Source organism: Labrus bergylta, chromosome 12 (genome assembly GCF_963930695.1).
Source record: "Labrus bergylta chromosome 12, fLabBer1.1, whole genome shotgun sequence".
NCBI lineage: Eukaryota > Metazoa > Chordata > Actinopteri > Labriformes > Labridae > Labrus > Labrus bergylta.
The window spans coordinates 26725488-26748514 of record NC_089206.1 but is presented as its reverse complement, the minus strand read 5'-3'; the positions used below and the strand labels follow the sequence as shown (position 1 = coordinate 26748514).

Sequence of the window (23027 nt, the reverse complement as noted above, 5' to 3'; positions counted from 1 at the left end):
CTTTCCTCTTGAAGATTTGGCCATGTACTCACCAATGTACAGTATGCTCATACTTCCTGACTTTGTGATTCTCTATATCAAGGGTGGGTCTTTTCTTTATATCACCCAACACTTAGTTTTGTTTCCTCCAATGGCCTTTTCTTCTCCCAATTAATATTCCTCCTCTCCTGACCCTATCCCCCTCTGTTTTATACTTCATAGATATGTGTGTGTGTGTCTGTGTGTGTGTCTGTGTGTGTCTGAGTGTGTTTAATGAACAGCGATCCCTACTAAAAAAATATGTGCTCACTCAGCATGAAATCCAATTAATTAAGCTGTAACGTCGACAAAGTGAACTCCACTGCTCTTAACAGTGTGACTGGTAACTTCTAGCTGAACAATATGTTCTCTAATTCATGTACATCATGCTTGGGAGAGCATGTTAGTGCTAGCAGCAGTTGTGTGGGTTTGTGTGCACATTGGTTTTTATGTGCTTGTGCATATTTCAGTTTTTCTATCTTTTTTTGTGTGTAATTGTTAGTGTTGGTATTAATGTGTGTGGGCGTGTGAAATTCATCGTCTGGCCTTTTTCCTGCCAAGGCAGCTGCTATTTCTATGTTGTCTCTGGATGTATAGTTGGGAATATATGCTGAGCTTCCTTTTACCATAGAAAACTGGGACTTACATTACTGCTTTCCTTAACTCACAGATAGTGTTCAGTAGTTGTGTTTCCTGAGGGGAGTAATTCTGCTTGTTTAAGATTTAAGAATTGCAAATATTTGATTGTTTTCTATGTTACATTTCTATTAAGAGGCCAGCCTGAATGTGTCACACATTTTAGGGAACAAGAGCTTTAATCACAAGAATCATGTTCATTAGATGGTGTGTGTCATCAACTGTATGCCTTGAAGATTTGTTTGTAGAGAGGCCAATTCATTCTGATTGAGTCCTTACTACTTATCTAAACCTATTTGAAATCCTTGAGCTTTTCAAGCAGTAATCTACTTTTTCAGTTCTAACTTAATTTCAATTTTCTGAGGATGTTTTCAGTAATGGCTCTCAGATTCCAGAACCCACCTATTTAAAAATCACAAACCAGAACAATTTAAAGCTGTTTTCTGTCGTTGCTTTAGTCTTTGCTTTTACTCTTGACAAACACCCAGAAATTCTTGGAAAATAGCGACTTCACTTCGACTTGTATTTTATGCCACTTGAGTTTAAATGGCATCTCATCAGTCTGAACAAACAGGCTAAAGGCTTTACAGTTCAAATCGCCCACTTCAGACACCCTTGAAAGCAGCCTGAGGGTGATTTCTCAGAAAGCTTTAATGTTAATGTTCTGCATTATTCATGGGGGAACTTCAACGTTACTGTCAATCCAAACAGCGACCCTTTAACTGACAAAAGTGATTTGGAACTTTATCTCCTGCCTTTACGAAAACTAGGATTTACAAATGAAAGTATGCAATCCAAACCAATGGCCTTGGTTGGACCTAATGTAACTATATTCTCTGAGATTGCACACTCTTAACAATGATTTAAAATCCTCTTAACTTAAATGCAGCATCCAACCTGTGTTAATAAAGACATTGTTATGCATGAACATCAATTCTGGTTCATTGATATTCCAAAAGATAAAAGAAATTAGACTTAACGTGATTTAATGAGCTCCTGAGTCCCCTTATAACCAAGAGACAAGTTAGCCTTACATTATGTTACATGAATACTTTGAGACTTTGAAGCACAAAAAACTGCTAAGGAAATCACAAGGCCTGCTGGGTAGTTTAACTCTGAGTAGTTTCCTCTCCTCATGGTGCTAACTGATGTACCCATACAAGCAGTTAGGAAAGTACTCTTGGGTGTTATTGCCATAATTCAACCTATTAACAACATTCATTTACACATCACATCAGTTAGAGTACTAACATTTACCTCCAGGAAATGCACAAACTGTCATAAACCCTGTTCATTAGTCGCTTTGCTTATTTAATCATGAATGCCTCTTATTTCATTTAGAACACCTGATGTGTTGCAATAAAAACGTGTTGGTTGCTTGTCAAGATGTCTGCTCTGCAGCTGTCATGAAATCAATACAAAGGATTCAATTTTCATCTCCCTTTCTTCACATTTTTCTGCTGTTCTTTTATTCTTTTTCTTTCTTGTCTCTGCATTCTGTGCATTTCTCCTTCCCCTTTGTTGTTTCTTTCTTTCTTTTCTCACATGACATGGTTCATCTTTCTCTCCTTCCTACAACAATCTCATCCTCCTCCTTCCCTTCATTATTCTTAATCGTTCTCTTTCTCTCTCTTTCCCTCCAGTTCTTGTGCACGGTTGTTGCCATCTTACTGCATTACTTCTTCATGTCCACGTTTGCCTGGATGTTTGTGGAGGGCCTTCATATCTACCGCATGCAGACTGAGCAACGCAACATCAACTTCGGTGCCATGAGGTTTTACTATGCCATCGGCTGGGGCGTGCCTGCCATCATCACAGGTAACACACAGACATATTCACAGACATGCAAGATCTATGTGATGTCTGAAATGTGTCCATGTATCTGTGTTAACAGAGACAGTCAAACACACATCTATGCATACTGTCATATTAGTGCTTAAACACACAACACACACACATTCACAATGAGGCTGGCTGTGTAGATAAGGTGTCCTTTTGACACTTGTATTTAACAGGTTTCAGTGACATTTTAATATAGAAATACTTGCACTAACACACACACACACACACACACACACACACACACAGACTTACTAATACATACGTGCACACACACAGGCAAAAGCAATTTATTCCTTGACACATGCTATGAGCAAGTAATATCTGCCTGCTTACTTCTCTCTCTGCTTTTTTTTTGACACACACACACACATTTTTGGTTCCATCTAATCTCATACATGCTGTCAGATCTCCTCTATCTGATGCTGTCACCCTGGCACACAAACACACAAACAAAAACACAAACACTGACCACTGCCTCACCTTGCCTGAAGAAGATAAATGTCTCCCACAAGACACACACATGCACACACACACTGGCTGCATCTCTCTTACCTGCAGACCCGAGGTGTATTTGTCTGTCTTTTCGGTACTTCTTCTTCTTATTACTTTTTCACTCACTTAAAAACTTTTTTTTTTTGTTTTTACCCACAGCTGTCAAAACATTCCCACTGGTGTCCAAACAGGATACAGAAAGAGCAGAAACTTCACTGTTTTTAGATTAGTCACAAACCACCCGGCTGCTTTAACTGTCTGTTTTTTGGTTTGCTCATAGAGACGTTTCTCTGCACTGATAATCGACAAACAATAATAGCCTGACATTATTTAACAACAACAATCATTTTCTACAAAGACATCTGTTATAAAAAGTGATATACGTATCACCACTGGTATTACTTCTGAAGTAGCACCTTTGCGAGGAGATTTTAAGTAGGCACTTTTGTTCCAGAAAAAACAGATAAAAGTGTACACATTAATTAGTGATGCTGTGTGAGAGGAAACAACTCAAACATTTCAAAACATTGTAGCTATTTTCAATATGAAGGTATTTTGTTAATTAGTTCTCTAAAGACAACAGACTCAACAGTTGATATGAAGAATGTCGTCAACAACATACCTGTCTATCAGTCTGTTTAGTCCTGGCTTATAGATCGTAGAGGTGGCTGTGATTTAAAATCAAGCCTCATCTGTTGGTATGGAGTTTCTCCTCTTTGGTTTGCTGAGCTCTAACGTCAGCTACACCCAGGTCACCGGTGTTTGCAGCACTCAGCTCTCTGACAACTAGATTAGTAGAAGTGTGTTGTTTAGCTCGGTGCTTTGTGAGATTATAATTACTATTCTTAGCAGTGATTAAAGTATTCCTTCCGCTATATTCTAGTGGTTTAACTCGAGCAGTGAAAAATAATGTTTGTATTTCTAAGACAGAAAAGTCACCCCTGAATGATAATCAGCGTATGTGTGTGTTCACTGCGCCCGACATTCTTTCTCCCAGGATGCTACTGTGCTGTCGTTAGCGTAACCTCGCCCACCAAATCCGTGTCAATGAACCTTAATCTTATGTTGTTGTAAGCTATTTCACGAGGCAAAAAAAAGTGAAGAGTAACAAGCTTAATGTGTGTTGAATTTGAAGAGTAGTTCTGATTAAGATGGAAAGAGCAGGAAATGTAGCATCAGTTCACAGAACAAACCAGAAGTGAAATTGACAACATATTGATATATAATCAATAATCTAATCATATCACACAACTACTAATGCTCAGGTGCTGATTATCTCCAGCAGGATGTTTTGCTCTCAAAATATAAGTAATAATAATAACTACCTTGCAGTAATTATAATGCGTTCTGATTTGTCATTAACCTTTCCCGCCAGTGTCAATTAAGGTCATACTGTCACATACTGCTCCGCCTCCCTTCCTCTCTCTTTCTCTGTGACTGACTGAAGAGAGCTTAGAGGAGATCTTCCCGTCTGATCCAACTGTCTGTCTCTTCCTTGTAGGCTTGGCAGTGGGATTGGACCCAGAGGGTTACGGGAACCCGGACTTCTGTTGGATCTCTATCTACGACAAACTCATCTGGAGCTTTGCTGGTCCCATAGCCATTGTCATACTGGTAACTGTCTCCCTGAATGTCTGACATTCTGTCGTTGGATGTCATGCATACAAACTTGGAATAGAAATAATAAGACAGTTTCCACTGGCTGTATGCTCACAAAAATGAGCAGAATGATAAAATCAGTCATAAGTGGAAGCTTCCCAAGTTGAACTTTAAAAAGACGACACACAGCTGTACCAACATTTTATTTCCCTCCCTCATCAGTGAACACCTTTCACATCCTGCCTTTCCTTATTCTATAAATATGTATTTATTGGGCAAATTTATTCCTTCTATTCACTGTTCTTCTGATTTGTATTAAATGAAACTAAAAACACTAAAACTCAAAATTTCCATGTCTTTAAAACAAATTCAGTTTTTCTAATCAGATGATTATTTTATCCACATGATTATGTTTCATCTAAAGTAATCCATGAGGTTTTCTAACAACAGCTTTGAATTTCATATGAAATGTATACAGAATGTTCCCTTACCAATTCTTTTGATCCCCATCCAGATGAATGGAGGGATTTTCATGATTGTAGCCAAGATGTCCTGCAATCCGTCTCAGAAGGAGACCAAGAAGCTCCCTGTCATGTGAGTACCTTTCTCCTTTCATTATGTAAGCCTGGCTAATTTAATCTATGATGTAACAAAGTTCATCTGAACAGTTACATCATTGTGCAATTCTAAATTATGAAATATAAATGATGCTGAAACAATTTGTTGCTTAAAAGAGAATACCTTTAAAGAACTAATGTGTCTACTAAAAAGTTAAACAAAATGATAAAATATGAAAGTGTACTTAAAGGCAGGGTTGGTGCTTTTCGAAAACTAGCATTATTTTGAAAGTAGCATTCCCTCAGTGCCAGGGAGGCATCTGATTGGTTCATCAGATTGGTACTTCGTGGCAGACATTGGTCAAAGTTCTTACATGTTAACAACTGCTACAGATGATGGATTTTCTTTGTTCCTTTTTCAGAGAACATAAATTATTAATTTCTGTCAGGACCTAAAGACAATTTCAACCAAAAAGTGTATCTGGAGAAAATTACCAACCCTGCCTTTAAATGTCCAGATTTCACAGCTTTAATCTTCTTTGTGAATTTTGCAGCGGATCATAAAGATAACATGACATGATAGAATCATAAAAACTATTCCTGTTCAAGTTTGTAATGGATTTGTTACTGTTAACTTATAGATGGGAATCGTATCTGTTATCGGTCTCTGTCTCCTTCAGTCAGTGGTGATTAAATAGGCAATGATCATGTCAGGCCGTGTAATTTATCAAATCATTTCTACAAGAAGTGACTGATGATGTGTGAAGACTTTGTTTGCCCTCCTCCTCACAAATCTATCTCATGAAACAACCAATGGATTTCTGTTTTCTCCTGCCTCTGCTTACCCTGAGTTCTTCTCACTCTTGCGTTTTTTTGTGCAATTGCCTTCTTAAATTTAATCGATGCATCATTCATGGGCATCAATAAAGAGTCAGCTGTTTTAAATGAGTGTGTAAATGGATAATGCCCACACGTGTATGAAATCACAAGTCAGAGTATAACTTTCTTCACTGAAGGGCAAGTTGTTTAGCCAGCAGGGTAGTAAAGGGAGGTTTTCAGGGTTATTATGAATATGAGATGTTCCCAGTTACAGCTTGGCCATTCTCTTTAAACAGAGGAGTGTTTTTTAAACCATGAACTCTTCCTGGTGAATCCAGATCTAACCTTTGTCCCTCACACTGCTCTCTGTGTTTCTTTCTTCAGTGCTACTATTCGCGATGCCTTCATGCTGCTGCTCGTTGCCACCTCCACCTGGCTGTGTGGTCTAATGGCTGTGAACAACAGCATCCTTGCTTTCTACTATATATTCAATGTCCTCTGCTTGGTGCAGGTATGATAGACTTTTATGTTTTGAAGCTGGTGATTTTTTTTGGGGGAGGACTAATAAGAACTAAAACTCAATGTTTGCTTGTTATTCATGGTTTCTCTCTGTGTGTCTGTCTACCTCTCTCTAAAAGGGTCTGTCGGTGATGCTGGTCTTCACTGTGTTCAACGCAGAGGTTCAGGAGGCCTGGAGTGTTGCCTGTTTGGGAAAGAAGAGCCCCGGAGAAGACCCACCAAGACCACCTCAGAACACTGTGAGTTACAACTGGGTACTTTGTACTCCTGCAGCTCGTCTCTTAGATGGGTTTATTTCACTGGATTCATCGTGTGAACTGAAATCTCCATGAAATTGTTGCAATCACCATGACTGCAAGCATTCAAAAATAAAACTGAAAATATAATTGTGCATGTGCATACATGTGCATTGATGATAAAAATGTGACTCACAGCACAATAACAAGTGTGAGTCTATGTAAGGCTGTAAATCGTCTCGCTGCCGATTGCAGAGCCATTTACTATTTCTAGAGGCCGAATTACTTACTCTGCCCATTACTGGGCTAGCACAAAAGACCTCCTGCCCTCAATTCCTCCTTCCCTCTATCCATCCATCCATCTTTCCTGTCCTCCTTCTGTCCCCTGGTTGTGCCTTTAGGGTTTGTCGCTGACCCACTTCAAACAATATACCGACCAAGGGAGCCCTGCTTACTCTTTAGCCCACTTCTACAAAAGCACTGTCCAGTCGTGTGTGTGCGCGTGTGTATATGTGTGTATATTTGTGTGCATGCGTGCCTGTGTTTCTATTCAACAGTGGACCTGGTGTTTGTTACACATTCACCAGCATAGTTTCCTTCCAATAGTTTTTAGTGATGCTAAAATATCGTCTTAAAAACGTGTGTGTGTGCGTGTGCGTGTGCGTGTGTGTGTGTGTGTCTGTGTGTGTGTGCGTGTGCGTGTGCGTGTGCGTGTGCGTGCGTGTGACCCCCGTGGATATACAGTGTACTCAACATGTAGCCTAGATGTGGGTGGTCATGAATTATTGTTGTGTATATATTCAGTGACTGTGTATTAGATCACACATGTAGTAGACTACTCCATGCTTTTAACCCCCCCCCTTTCCACTAAAGCTCTTCCAGTACATTTCTGTGTCATCTGGGGCCAAATGACTGTACTTTATCAAAACTATTATTAGACTCACTAGTGTGCTGTTTTTACCTCTGATGGACAGTATATATAAATGATCACCTGTGCATACTCTTCCTCCTGTCTAAATCATACTGTATTATTTATGAGTTATTTATGACTGCAATCGCCTCACACAGTATAAAAAGATAAAGTTGTGTCCCATTTCCAGGCAGTGCGCTTCAGCACTAGCCGAGGCTGCTTTTTATATCTGCACACAAACAGTATTCAGCTGCTTTGATAAACCTTTTTTTCACCATACAAAGGTTGTAGTTATTCTCAGTGTCTCACATGGTTCTTAAACATCTATTGTATTAGGAAGTACACTGAATTAATGATTACTTTTAAAAAGCCCAGAGAGAAGCCCTTCGTGAAAAAAGGTTATAATGGGAAAGAGGCCAGATAAGTTAGCCCACAATGAGAGTTGGATTTTCACTCTTAAACTGTTGGTGTTTATACATCCATGTTTGGTATAAATGTATCAGTTGTCAAAGAGAAAAGGAGGATTTATTGAAAAAAAAAATCATAAAAAGAGATAAAGGTTTATGTTTTAATCTGATCTACGCTGTTGATGTAGTTTTTGCTGATAGTTATTATCTTCCTCTCTTCCTTCGTGTGTGCGTGTGTGTGTGTGTGTGTGTGTGTGTGTGTGTGTGTGTGTGTGTGTGTGTGTGTGTGTGTGTGTGTGTGTGTGTGTGTGTGTGTGTGTGTGTGTGTGTGTGTTCAGGCTCAGAACCCTTATCACAATGCTTCTCTGTTGGAGCAGAGCGGGCTGCACCGGATCACCCTGGGGACTTCTACTATCTCCTCTGTCAGCTCTGCCAGGTATATAAACACACTAACACATACACAAACTCTTACACAGACACAATCCACTCACATTCAAACTTTTAACAAAATGCTTGAAATGAAGTTGGATGAAAAACTTCTAATACGAAAGCAAATAACTTGTCATTCAAGTAGAAATGTGTCAGCTGTGAGTGATTCTCTGTGACTCTGATTTGAGATAAAATCGCTTCAGGGGGGAAATTCCCTCTCTAATAAAACCATGTCGTGTACTTTATGGGTCAGTGGGGTAAAGATAAGGAAGACATGATGGAATAATGTCATGTACTGTATGTAGAGCAACACTAATGCAATCTCAGAGTGGCTGTTTGTGTCTTGGTTGCTCAGTGATTGTCCTTCTTGTCTATCTTTCTTTGCGTGTGTACAGTACATACTTTATGTGTGTGTCGCTGCTCTCTTTTTTAATCGGCCATTGGCCTTTGTGAGCCTGCCTACAGTCTACTAAATGTGTGCCTGTGGTTGTCTGTGTGCATCTATGTGTCCTCATTCTTATCCTTTTTTCTCTGTTAGAGAAAATCTTCTGGCTCGTCAGACTCTGGAACAAAACATCGTCAACACTGGAGCCACAGACCTGGATGTGGCCATGTTCCACAGAGATGGAGGTATACACAGAGTAGACACATTTATATGAAGTACACATACATAAACACAGAAAACAAGCAGGAATAATTAGTAGTATTTCCTTTCCTTCACACCTGTTTCTCTATGTGGATGAATAAAAACTGGATAACTCTCTTTCCTTTATTCTCTTTCCCCTTCTCTCTCTTACCTTGCTACCTCCTCCTTTCTGTCATTCTCTTCTTTTTCCCACTCTGTCTTCTCCCAGGTGAAGATTCGGATTCAGACTCAGACCTCTCCATGGAGGAAGATCGCAGTCTCTCCATCCCCTCCTCAGAGAGCGATGACAATGTCCGACTCCGTGGGCGCATCCAGCGGCGATTCAAACGCTCCAATCACAGTGAGCGTCTGCTCACTGAGACAACCCAAAACGGCACCAAAGGTTTATTATTCTACAGATTTTTTAAACATATTTTCACCTTGTTTTGTCTTTTGAGTGATTTATTTGTTCCTCACTGCCAGCAGTTATTTGGAGTCTAGCTGTAGGATAATTAAACAGATGATGAGCTCAGCTGATTGAACCTGAAATTTGAAATGGAATGGTTCCATCAAATAGTCACATGGTAGCAGAAAACATTACATGCATGTTTTAAAGGAATACTTTTATCTATATTCCATTTATACTGTTACTGTATTTGAAATATAAAATATTCAGCATGTGTAAGGTGTAACTGGGGTTCAACATTGTTTGTTTGTTTATTTTTTAAGATCCCCATTAGCTTATGTGTTAAACATTAGCTACTCTTTCTGAGGTCTGCATATCATCATTGTCAAAATGGCATCAGTTTAATTGTCTTTCTCTTCTGCACATTATGGTAGCTGTAATCAGATTACATTTAAAACAGTTACAAGGTCTCGTCTTGTACTAGCACATTTGATTGGAAGTGGTGTGTAAAACAACTTATTAGCAAAGTCATGATTGTTTGTAAGGAAGGACGTGTGTGGGAAGTATATTCATTTCATTAAGTTTAAACCCTCATGCATCCATTATCTGTGCCTGGATCACCTTTGAGTCTTGCTGGCCTGGAGTGTGTTTCTGGACAGGTCACTACTTGATCACAGGGATAGAAGATAGTAGGAAAACATTCATTATGAGGTTCCAGAAAAACCTGACATGCATGTCGATGTTCTAACAAAACTCACATGTTGGGTGAACACAGAAAGCCCAGCACCACCCAGCAGAGTCAAACAATCAACAGTATATCCCTGAAGTCCTCTCTTTTATCTCAGATATAAAGAAACACACAACACCACACACATAACAACAAGAGAAAATGTCAGCGCTGGTTGACATAAATCAATACCTACTTTCTTCTGTTACAAACATAAAGATATCATGCATAAAACATGAGTTTTTACACTTCAAACCATGTGCTATAAATGTCATGTATGCATAGACGGTTCTCTGCAAAAGGTTTCACTGTGACGAAAGGCCAGACCTGTGCAAATCTATAAAACCAGTAATCAATTCTTAGCTTAATAAGCCATCTGGATCACATGAACTCTATTCAGGGCAAGACATGGACCAGAGCTGTCAGTTGAGCAGAGGAGGACAGGATCCAGATGGCCAGCACAGTCCAATCAATTTATCAATGCAGACTCAGTGAAGGGCCGGAGCAGGGCTGAGGGGTGTGGCCGTTTGTCTGAAAGGTCACAGTGTAAAGAAGCCGGACTATTCGTTGTGACAAAGTGTTTTATACTACCCTGTTGACTGCTCACCTGAATCAATGAGGTGCTTGACGACTGTCCTATGAAGGTGTATAACTAGCAGCTGAAAAGGACAGACAAAGCAATAGTTTTCACCTTCTGCTGCAGTGTTTGAAAGAATGTTAGGGTGGGGAAAACTCTTAATATAAGAAATACAACACACAACAATTTCTTGATAGACAAATTGTAATTTCTTGATAGACATTATAAATTACACCTTCAGAAGTTGCAGAGAAATATTAGCACATTCATCAAGTTTTTCGCAACCGCTTTTACCACCATTAATGATTTATTACTTGTTAGTGATGATAACAGTAGTAGTTATTTTTCCCATATACCTTTCCACCTTAACTTTACTTTTGATATTTCTTGCCAGCACTTGATCGGGCCTGTTGCTTTATCATAAATCATGACGTTAACTGAGAACATGTATGTAAGAAAAAGGTTTCATCTCCTTAATTGTTACTTAAACTGATATTAGACTCACATGTAACCAGAAATCTTTCTTTTTCCTTTACAGATCTGGATGGCAATGACCTTCTGTCCTATTGGCCAGCTTTGGAGGAGTGCGAGACACACAGTCTGCAGAAATGGGGCTCAGAGCGGCCCCTGGGGGCAGATTACAGCAAGGATGCTGCCAACAACAACCAGGCTGACGCAGCGCTGACCAGTGGGGACGAGAGCGGCCTCACCCAGCCACACAGGCACCGCAAGGGTGAGGGAAACAAGTATACAGATTACTGGAGTCAAATTCCATGTATGTGTAAACATACCCGGCCAATAAAGCTGAGTCTAATACTGACATATCTCACAATCAAAGGACTCACTGACATAATTGTATTCAGGGTTTTTTTGGCCTCTATATTATGAACGTAGTATCTTCTCAATCTTAGTATTTGTCTAAAATCGCCAACATCATTTCTGACTGATGCAGCGCCAGTCATCAGACTAAAAATGAGGCATTTTGCCAAGACGAAGATGGAGGCGATGTCCGCTCAGTGAGCTGAATCAGCAAAGCAGCATTTAAGCACTGCTCATGACTGAGACACTTTTTAGTTTGTATTAGTTTAATTTTTGCAGTACACGCTCATAGCAGTGTGATTAATGTGACCCAGCTGTGACTACACTTTCAAGATTCATGATTTCATTTTCCGTATACACCGACATACATAAAGAATACAAAATTCTATTTTCCCAGCCCCCAAACAGTTTAGTAGAAAATAAGAAATATATCAATTTACCTAAAAAGTAACCTCCCATAGAAACAACCCTACTAAAGAAACTAAATCACGTCTATAATCACAGATGTCCAAAAAGGTAAACATATTTATTTCATATTACAGGATTCTAAACTTTAAATGTAGTTTAAAGGAACTTTGTCATTAGAATAGCTTTGAAATGTTGGACTCTGAAAAAGTGCTGGTGAATTTGCCGTGCTCTGCACTTTGGTCATCTCGTGTGTATGTAATCTAGGAGTTTGTGTGCTCTCATTTAAACCTCCAGTCGAGTGGCTTCTATGCAAGTCTAAGTTTGTCCTTAAAAGCATGGGGACATCTTGCGGTGTGTATAGCGAGGACACTCACATATGAGATAGGCATGTGCACACATACACACAGAACAACACTCATGCAGTGAGGGAGTAAGAGATGCAGGTTAAGTTGGAAATCACTCATGTTGCCTGAAAGCGTGTGTGACATTTTGGGGACTATATTTGTACACAGAATACATTTAACACACAGACAAGTGCCCACATTTACACACACACACACTAAAGTGGATGCAGGAAAGAAACCACACTTTTTGAAGTATACGGTGACACCACATTTAAAGCCTTCCTCAGATTAAACAGATTATAATTGCCTTAGATGAATGTGAACGTTGAGCATTATTTATTCAACATTATTCTCCCTTTGACTTTCTTCTCTTTCTTATCACTTATTGCTCATGCCATCCTCTCTCCTTCTCACATTCTTTTTCTCTCCTCCCAGGTATCCTGAAGAATCGTATCGGCTGTCCCCCTGCCCTCCAGGGTCTTGCCACCATGGGCCGCGTCCCCAGTGATCTCAACTGGTACCGGACCTCTACTTTGGGACACCGAGGCGTTCCTGCAGCCTCTTATGGTCGCATGTACTCTGCCACAGCCGGCGCCAGTGGAGGTTCTGGATCTCTCTCCCAACCTGCTTCCCGCTACTCATCCAGGGAGCACCTCGACTCACTGTCACGGAGGCAGCTGTCCAGGGATCCGCTAGGCAGGCAAACAGTTGGGGGCTCTAGGGACAGGCTGGACTCACGTGGTTCTAGAGACAACCTTGATCTCTTACCCAGGAGGAGAGAGCTGGGGCAGGGAGCAGGACTAGGGGGCCTAGGCCTTGACCACCAGCGAGTCTCATCTTCTAGGGAGAACTTGACGGGATCCAGGGACAGACTGGACAACCACCACACGGGCAGCATCCACGCCTCCAGGGAGGACCTGAGTGGAAACGGAGCAGTGGGACCAGGGATGGAGGGATATCTCAGTGGATCTCGGTCACATCTCAACTCACTACCACGTCGGCAGGCTTCATCCCGGGAGCACCTAGGGGGGGCGCTGATGAGCAGTAGGTCCAGAGAGCAGTTGGAGACCAATGGAGTCGGAGCTCAGGCTCAGCCATGTCGGGAATGGCTCCGCACTCTGCCTCCCCGTCAGCCCTCACACCCTGACCAGCCTCCCTCCTCCTCGCCTCCACCCCCAATCTCTGAGGAGCCCCAAGAGCAGCTCTCTGCTCCACCTCACATCAGGGGACGACTGGACTCAGCACCTCAATGTAGGTACCCAGGTCAGGTCCCCCAAGCTGCAGGTTCAAATCCAAACCCACTGGGCCGACAGCCATCCAGTGAACATCTGGATATTTTGTCCTCCATCCTGGCATCCTTCAATTCCACTGTCCTAACTCCTCCCCCTGCTGGCTCTAACCCTGGGCCTAATGGCTCCGCCCTCGGACCCTCCCCCTCCCTGCCTCAATCCGCCACCTCCCACAGTGTGTCGGAAGTCTCCCCTGACTCAGAGTAAGTCTCTTTATGTGGAAGAATCTTCCTTGGCTTACCCTCTCCTCCTATCCCTTTTCTATTCCATTATCTTTGTCCGTTTCTTTTCCTCTCTGGCATTCTTTCCTTTTTCCTCCCTTCTTTTTCTCTTAGATGAACTTCGTTGTTATTTTCTAATGGTTCCTTTTCTGTCTTCTCTATCCTTTTATCTCAACCTTACTCAGAGCTTAGTCCCATTTCTAAGATTCTTTATCTTTTCATCCCTTTGTTTTTTTGTTTTCTCGCTTTATCTCTTCTTTATTTGTCCTTCTCCCTCTAAGAGCTTCATTTCATGCTTGATTTCTATTTTTATGACCATGTACATTCTTAACCATCAGAGAAGTTTCCATGATTAACTTCCCTCTCCTTTACTTCAGAGCCAACAGAAGTGAAGGACAGTCTTGATGACAGCCTCCATGTCCCTTTATATATTGTGACAGTGCTTGGAACACAAGGGACAAATTCAAAGGTCATGGAAGGCCTTGAACCACTGGGACACCCTGGGCCATCGGAAGACTACAAACAAACAATGACGGAGGAGACACTAAGTTGGAAAGAAAGTAAGACAGAGCATGTGTCTTGAAGCTTGTGGGCCGTTTGTACTTTATTAAGGTTTTAAGTCCCACCGCCTTCAATGATGACATCATTTCTTTGGACAATGAGTCTCCAACCTCTACTACCTAAAACGATTTAGAGACAAACACAAACTCCTCAGATCTCAAACACAAAAGTCAGCTTGATCCAGACAAGTAGATAAAAAAATGACAGACTGTACATAACATTTTTTATACATTTTGTATCTTTTTCATTGGAGATGAAGAAGAAATCTCTTGTGATGTTTCTTTTTTTTTAACGATTGTGTCCGTGTGAGGTTGTGAGTGAGGTTGGTGCGAGTGCAGTCTCTTTTGTTGCTGAGGGAGAGATCCCCCTCCCCCCTCCCCCCCACATAGAGAAAAAAAAATCCCACAAACCTCCTTGTGTGTTCCTCAGAAACTTTCCCTCACACCCATCAACTTTGTGTATAGTGACAGGGGTCCGGCAATAGTATCTGATGAGATTATCGAACATGACATGGTTGGAGGGAAAATATCAAAGAAGGAAGACGTGATTGTAAATAGAGGATGAAAATATTTTAAGAGAAGAGATTTGATTGAACAAAATGATTGTGAAGAAAAAGATGGCCGACATTAAGCTTAAACACTACGTGGAGGTTCAGAGTCCAGCTGTCAAATCTCTGTCACGAGTATCAAAGTATCAGCTCCATCTGGAGATTGTGCTGTTTTGTGATCTGCTGTATATGAATGTGACCTTGTCATCTGTCCGTGTATCTCTGTGCCTCTGATCCAGACCATATCAGGGGACGGATATTTCAAAACCACCTTTCGTCTTCAGGTGGCAGGTACCTGTCTGCCTCTCTGTTTTGAGGCTGTATCATAAAACAACCATTCAAAGCCCTTCAAGGTATTATGTGCTTTTATGCATCAAGACTCAACCTGCCTCAAGAGACACCCCAGGAGCAGCCCAAATAAGTATAAGAATAAGTCTCCTTATTTCTGCATAGTAATGCAGAAGTTCTCAACATATCCAAGCCAAAGGGACAGCTGCTTAAAATCAGTACATCTCACTAATGCTCTCTGGTTTCCTGTGATGACATTGCATTGTGCAGGGTGGAATTGCATAAGATGTAATTTACTGTTTTGTTTTTTTTTAAACCTGATTTTTTTTTTAAATAGTGCCATGGAAAAAAATCCTGAAGTGACAAACCGTATTTTATCAATGAGGCCCCAGGTCTTGGTATGTGGTTGCTAATGGAATTTGATTCGGCATTACAGGGAGCTGATCAGATTGAAACAATTATGAGTATTATCTCAGTGTGCTCAGATACTTATCCAGAGACCCTGGAGAACATATCCAGCTTCAAATGTATCAGAGTGTATCAGCTCATGTCTGTATTACACAAATCCTTTACCACAACTTTTTTCTTGCTTGCCTGAACACGGTTGCTTCAACATATCCTTTTTTTATGGAACATTTAGACGAGAGGAGGCACATGAGTCCTGACATCGCTTTCAAGCTGTCAATGTTGAGGTGGTTCACACCAGAACCCATCAATACAGCTTTGTTGTTGTCGTCGTTTGTACGATGATGAGATTTCTTCAAAGATACAGCGCTGCTTCTGCTGCAACAGTTTGCTGAGATGTCAGTTGTGTCAGCGCTAAAAGCCTCTAAGTGGTTCTGAGATGCAGGTCTTTCCATCAGCAGCTGCTCCTTTCTCACAGCTGTTGGAGCAAGCTCCAAGTTCAAGCAGTAAGGAAACAACACGCATGCATTAGTAAGCAACCGAGATAGACATTCAATCTACATCAGACTGTAAAGGGAGTTAAGGTGGCAAGTGTTTTTTTTTGTCAGATCATAACGCTGTGGGTTTTGAAAACTGAAAGCAAATTTTTGGAGAGATATTTGTGACAGTCCGATAAAACATCAGTGACAAGGGAAGGAGATAGAAAACAGGCTAATAATAAAAGGAGCACAACAAGCACAAGAATACATCCTGAAATACAAAACAAGAAAAGGTTGGGAGGAGAACAAATTGGGTCAGAAACAGTGACTGTGTGCAAAAATGTATCTGCAGGGAGGACAGCGTGGACATTACTCATCGCAAGAGAGGAAACAGAAGAACACACACAAACACACACATCTCACACACCTTGCCAATGCATATCTCCCATCTCTGACCGCCGCTCTGTCACCCTGGGATTTGTTGTGACAAGTGAACCTTTTCGTGACAGTAGTATTGCCAAAAAAAAGGCTCCTGCAGGGGAACACATCCAGTAGTCCTTTAAAGAGACAGCATCCTCGACAAACAGGACTTTGATTCCTTCTTTTCACCCAGCTGCTCCATTTCATTTATTTTATTTTCAACTGACAGTACCTTTAACTTGTACAGACATGAGATTTATTTTACTTATCGATTATTTATTGACATTGTGTTGATTATTTACGTTGCCATTTTGTATGAGACTGTCGACGATGTATGTGTGAGGTTTTTTTTCTGTCCAAGTGATCCCTTTTCACATGTAACGTGATGTCTAACCTGCACAGATGGAAGACTTGAAGTGGGAAAGGTGAAGATAAAAAACACCTACAATAGCAGTCTGAAAATGTTCACCTGGCATTTTAGTATTTGAATTGGTTCTTATTTAAATATTGGAGCTATGCTTGTGGAGAATTGGACTAAAGTAAATGAAAGTTCAGGCCTATATAAAGGTAGTTATCGCAAACAGAAAGACATCTTAACATCAAAACTAAGATTTCAAAACTGGATGTAAATCATGAAAATATGTCCCAGGTCAAACCTTTTCCTTCTTCCACCGTTAAAGGCCGTTACAGGGAAAACTCTTTCAGCCTTGTCCGGACCAATAGGAGCGCCAGAAGAGACTAAACAACTAAAAGAGTTCAGAGTCTAAAATGTTCTGATGTGCTCTGACAAAAATACATAAAGGGAGAGAGAGAGAGAGTCAGAGACAGGAAAGGAGGAGGGATGGGAGATTGTCTTTGTTAGATTTGTGTGTTCATTATGGGATGCCTTCTATCCTGCTGTCTGCGAGGGACGGCGGCATGGAAACAGCTGTTCCCCTGTTACCACGGAAACAAGAGAAATGTTGGACATTAAAAAAATGACTTATACACGGCTGTTTGTATTTATTCCAAGTGTGTGTGTGTGTGTGTGTGTGTGTGTGACAGAACAAGGTTTGCTGTTTCATATTCATGAGGACAGACATTTCCAGGTGCGAAAAACGGAGCAGAGAAAACAATCTGACAGAGGGATGTGTGTCTTTCTGAAAAGCTCTCTCTCTAACTTGAATCTCAAAGAATTCTGTCACTTTCAGAGAAGTCAGAGATGTTCAGCTGCCACCTTGATTCCCAGCAAGAAAACGTCTTCTCTACATAAAAGCACCCAGCTGAGGCGCAGTATAATGAGGCCTCAGGAAACTTTGAATTTCAACCAGCTGAGCAATGTCCCATTTACATTTCATATTTTTTGAGTTAGTTTCAAATCCTATGAGAATTTCTTTTTAGAAAAATTAAAGGAATATGTTGTTTATTCAGCTTTTTATGCATAACTAGATGACAGGATCCATACTTCTCTCATGTTTCTGCATTGTCAAGCAGATTAGGGTGACACATGTAAGCATGGTAAACAGCTTGCATGTCTCTACGATAACCTTACTATGCTGAGTAAGATCTTTAGAATAAGTCCGATCGCTAACAACGGGAGGATTGCAGTACAGACAGGTTGGTTGATATACTTTTCTTTCTTTTTTTCAGATTCCATTTAAAAAACTGTTTCTTTGTACAGTGATGTTAGTGGTGGGATATCCTGACATTTAACTTCAATATATCAAATATGTTGACTCTGGATGCAATCTGGTGGCTGTGAATTGTTTTTTAGAACAGTCAGCGACCTCATGTTGCCTGTCTAGAAGCGTATGCATTTATTTTACCATCAACTTTTACTATCAACAATACCCAACATCAGGACTAAATGTTTAACTTTTACCAGTTAAGTTATTTTATCAGTTGTAGTTTTAATGTTCATGTAATGACAGGCTGTATTTTTGTCTGTTGATTTTGATTATTTGCCCATGTATTGTTTCTTTTCTCAGATTTGTCAAATGCATGTAGTGAAACCCAATTTGCAAATGTACTTACAAAGCCAGAAATCACATTTGAAGCTAATATTGTGTTTAAAGGGCACAAGAAAAGACGCTTTGCTTGTAAAAGTATTCTGACAGATTGTTCATTCATCCATTTTTCTACATGTGCAGGGATTATATTTTCATATAAAGGTCATCCTACAACAAGCTTTGACCTTCACAGAAACTTAAAACAAACATTAATAGACATCAAATCATTTGCAATACTTAAACCACACATTCAAAAATTACAGATAAAACTGGATCATCTCAACCATTTAACACAGCATAGCATTTATTCTGTATCATCTGAGTACTTCAGTGTTGTAGGTCATTAAGTGCCACTTCTTTCACCTGGATTGCTTTTAGATCGAGTATTTTACTCAAATACTTTAGTTAGTTTTGGATGTCTTTGTGAAAAGACACTAAAACAGGAAAGATGACCATCACATTGCAGATTAATTGGACAACAGTTCTTGTGATAAAATTGTATAATGTTACTCACCAGGAGCTATTTTTTGTACTTTTTGGAGTAGTCTGAAACTCAGGTACTCCAACTAGTCCTTTAAAGCTACCGTGAGGAACTTTTGTGTTTTGATGTTGGCGCCCCCTGTGGACAAAGCCAGATCTCTTATTTCCTTACTGATCTTAGTAGTGTTATCTGATTACATGTTTACCTGCTTTACTTTAGCAGCTGTTACAGTCATTAAACCATCAGTATAGGAGTACTCCATCTTTGTGCTGATGATCTCTTTTGCTCTTGCAGTTCATAAAGAGTCATCAATATTCATTTCAGTCGGTTTCATAGCCAGCTAAGATCTCCTCACAGTGGCTTTGAAGTAGCACTACTTCTACTTGAGTGTGATTTGTCTTGCTTTCTACTTTAAAAGAACCAAAGGCGCCTCATGCAGAAGGAAAAGTGGATTTCCTTCCTGTGCAAGGACAGCTGATGTAAGTTTACAGAATACCTTTCCTTTGCATTACAATATAAAACGATGTATAAAAATAGTGACAGTATCATGGCATATAGACATAAAATACAATATTTAAACAACCACTTGTAAAAATACAAGTATAAAACAGTTTATCCTGTTGGGTTAGATGTTTTCTCCTCTTCATCGCTGCTGCTGGAGGAAGATGGCGGCACATCCTGGCATATCCTCCTTAACTTGGCTTTGTAGTAGGCCTTCTTCATCCTGAAGGCCTTCTCCTTCTGCCGCGCCGCTCTCCTCTTCTCCCTCACCAGTTCCTGCTCCCACGCCAGCACCTTCATCCTGTTCTCCCATTCCAGGATTTTCATCTGCTGCTGCTGCTCCAGAGCGTCCGTCCTCTGCTGGAACTCCAGTCTCGACAGGTCGATGGAGTCCTGCCGAGACGAGCCGTGGCCGGATTCCTCCGTCTCGCCCACTGCCGGGTGGAGACGGTGGCTGGTGAGCCTGGAGGTACCTGTGAGGTCAGAGGAAAATAAGTCAATGAGGTGAAAGTTGTGTTTCTGAGGGCATATTTCCAATATAAAAAAGGGCGTCCACAAATCGGAGAACAACACAGATTTTTTTCCACGCTAACAGAAAGTCCACTATGCAAATGTTTGTAGGTCATAAATGTTGTTGCAGCTTGTAGGGCTTCATCATTGGGTACCTGGTGCTGTGAAGTAGGCAGCAGGAAAAGCCACATCTTGTAGCTCTGCATTGTGGGAGCTGGAGTTAGTAGTAGGGCTGTGGTGTTGATCTGTCCAGTCGCTGCCTGATATTCTGTCCGAGGAGTCATGCTGGACGCAGATGGCCACTTGCTCCTTGCTGTCCTCAGTCTGAGACAGCGAGACATTTTTAAGTTAATTCATTACCGCTGACTGTTCACGTGAGCTGTTGGAGGTTTCATTTTATTTTGTTCATTGGTTTACATTCTGATGTTTTTGCCTGAAATAAGTTTAAACCAAAATGATTGTAGATATTTACCCGACTCACTGTGCCATTCGTCTGACCAGCAGCATTTATCAACATCACATTGCCTGTTAAAAAGAAAAAAAGGACAGTGAGACAGACAGGGAGGGACAGCAGGTTAATGTGTAGGAGGAAAATAGACAGACACTGCCCCCCTCTGGTGGAATTAGGTACATGTCCCCATTCAACAAATCACTCACATCTCGTATGATTAGTTCTAAGAACAAATGAATTACTGACTTATCAATTATAATTAAAAAATAAACACCTATAAAAATGTCCAGACTTTGTTAGTAGTTAAGCATGACTACAAATGAATACAAAAGAAGCAATTAAACATTTAACATATTTAATAACACTGTATTTAAAGGTAGTGACATCAGTTGGTAGTGGGAGGAAATCAAACGATTAAATCTATTAATACTAAAATAGAATCGAGTTGAACTGTTAAACTGATCAATGAATCCAATCAGAAACTTTCTAAAAGGACTTTTAAAAATGGATCAGTCTGTTCCAGTTGTCATGGCAGCAACGATTCTATCCACTTCAGTGTGCCACTGCCAAAAATCAAAATCAGTGTTGTTGTGTTGTAGCCTGTATCAGGGTGTACTGTCAACGGACACTTCTAATTAACATGTAGGCCTAAGAATAAAAAAAAAAACTGCAAAAAAAAAACCTGCCTTGGAAAAGGAACATTAAGTACATTTTACTTCTACCCCTCTGTAAGAATAACAACCTCTTCACTTAGAAAATATGCAATGACATGCTTTATATTAACCAAGCATATTAAAAATTCAAATCAGCATTTTCTCAAATAAACTAAAAAGCATTACAAGGTTTAAGAAAGATTGAATGAACCCGGAAATCTTAATAACCATGATTATAAATGAATAACACAAAGACACCTGAGTAGATGATGCTGCTTCTCATCTCCACTAGAAGGTAATGATGTCTTTTCTGGGTTTTTTAAAGATATCATATTACGGAAAATGAGTCTGAAACTGAGCAGCATTAACCATAATAATGAGTTAATGTTACTGCTCTCTCCACACTGTTTTCATCTTAAACATGCACATAAAGAATACTTGTTGACCTGGTGCTCAGGTAATAACACTCACACGTTTAGACAGCAATAACACACGCCCACCAACAACTACAACACAACACACTTATATCAGCTAGCCTGTAACAACAATGGCTCCGTCAATGTCACATGTATGCTTATACTTTTGCACATTTTAGTTCAGTAAATGGTTTTCCAGATGTAACTAAAGCTAAGCTACCTTCCAGTAGCTTGCGCACCGCTGCTTTGTGGCCAGCTCCCCCTGCGTGGCTGGTGAGAGCAGCCTCGCCCATGGTCTGAAGTTTGATGGATTTACAACAAGCCCTGCATCGGGCAAAGTGAATGTCCTGGGCGTCCTTTACCAGCCATTCATTGTAAATTCCTTTTGACAGCCAGGAGTCTTGGAATTTACATTTCCCAGGCATTGTTAGCTACGAAGTTAGCACAGGACCGCTACCTAACCTAACGGGGAGACGCAACCTCATACCTTTTACTGCCTTTCGATGCGTTCACGGACTCTCAGGAAAATCCTTTCCAAATCTGTAAGATGTGCTTACAACTTAAAAAAAATGTTTATTACTAAAAAACTTAGACTGTTTCAATGGAAGGTGCAGCCTCTAACCTGGTTGACGAACACAAGGAAGACCAACACATATGAAAAGACATTTTGGACATTATAAAGACTGTGCCTATATTCCCCACACTCCAAAGACAGACAGTGCAAGCTACAGAACCAGAAAATAATACCTCCCTAAGTACACCCTCTCTTCGCCCCTCTATAGCTATATGATATATACTTCCTCTGTGACCTCGTTTGTGTTTTGTTGTTGTTCTCTGCCTGTTTTTATTTTATTTATTTTTTTCTCTGTCTATTTATTTTTTATTTGATTTTTTGTCGGATGTTGCAAATGTCTTAAAAAGAAAAAAATGTTAATGCATACTGTAAGCTGTCTTTAACGTTGAACTTAAATAAAAAAACTTTAAAGGAAAAAAAACAGTACACGCATTTTTTCCTCAACATATGCTATATATATATAAACCAACAATATTACCGTTTTATTAATCATTCAACTTCATCTATTTAGTATTTTATTTTATGTTTTATATTTTTAATATAAATGCCGCAAATGATTTTTTTCCTTAACTTGATTGTAACTAAATTTATTTACAAAAACATGACTTCAACACTACAAAGTCTTAAGGGAATTGCATTTTTTAATTCCGTCATAAAGGGAAAAGGGAAACTAGTGTAAGAAACAAGCGAGTGTGGTAAATTGCGATTGTAATGTCATAAATATATATATATGTATAAAGATGAATTGATCATTACAACGTGACAAAAAGTACAAGGAGATAAAGATAAAAATCTCAATTGGCATGTGGATCAATGACTTTAAGGTATCATATAACTTGTCTGCTTTTTCTCCTCTGAGTTGTTTTTAAGGAT

General features: G+C 40.1%; 2 protein-coding genes across 3 annotated transcripts in view; one reads left to right on the top strand and one right to left on the bottom strand.

The window, feature by feature from the left end:
* The window catches only part of celsr3 (cadherin, EGF LAG seven-pass G-type receptor 3), a 103033-nt gene extending 85466 nt beyond the window's left edge, over positions 1–17567 (top strand). Inside the window, exons 26-36 of the mRNA XM_065961384.1 lie at positions 2298–2472; positions 4490–4602; positions 5102–5181; positions 6348–6474; positions 6602–6721; positions 8374–8471; positions 9003–9094; positions 9319–9492; positions 11338–11532; positions 12806–13862; positions 14258–17567. Coding sequence (XP_065817456.1) covers positions 2298–2472; positions 4490–4602; positions 5102–5181; positions 6348–6474; positions 6602–6721; positions 8374–8471; positions 9003–9094; positions 9319–9492; positions 11338–11532; positions 12806–13862; positions 14258–14285 — 2259 coding nt within the window. The 3' untranslated portion in view covers positions 14286–17567. The remainder of the gene's footprint in view (positions 1–2297; positions 2473–4489; positions 4603–5101; positions 5182–6347; positions 6475–6601; positions 6722–8373; positions 8472–9002; positions 9095–9318; positions 9493–11337; positions 11533–12805; positions 13863–14257) is intronic.
* A 1084-nt stretch (positions 17568–18651) lies between these two features.
* LOC136181095 (uncharacterized) lies at positions 18652–22403 on the bottom strand. Of its 2 annotated transcripts, none has more exons than XM_065961390.1 (4): positions 21801–22403; positions 20542–20585; positions 20216–20384; positions 18652–20023 (listed from the first exon to the last, which is right to left on the bottom strand). In XM_065961390.1, exons 1-4 carry the CDS (start codon positions 22003–22005, stop codon positions 19662–19664), a joined length of 780 nt encoding a protein of 259 aa, XP_065817462.1. In that variant the 5' UTR covers positions 22006–22403; the 3' UTR covers positions 18652–19661. The 2 variants fall into 2 exon arrangements, with proteins under 2 accessions (XP_065817462.1, XP_065817461.1); XM_065961389.1 differs by having other exon boundaries at positions 20533–20585; positions 21801–22393.
* Positions 22404–23027: the final 624 nt, after the last annotated feature.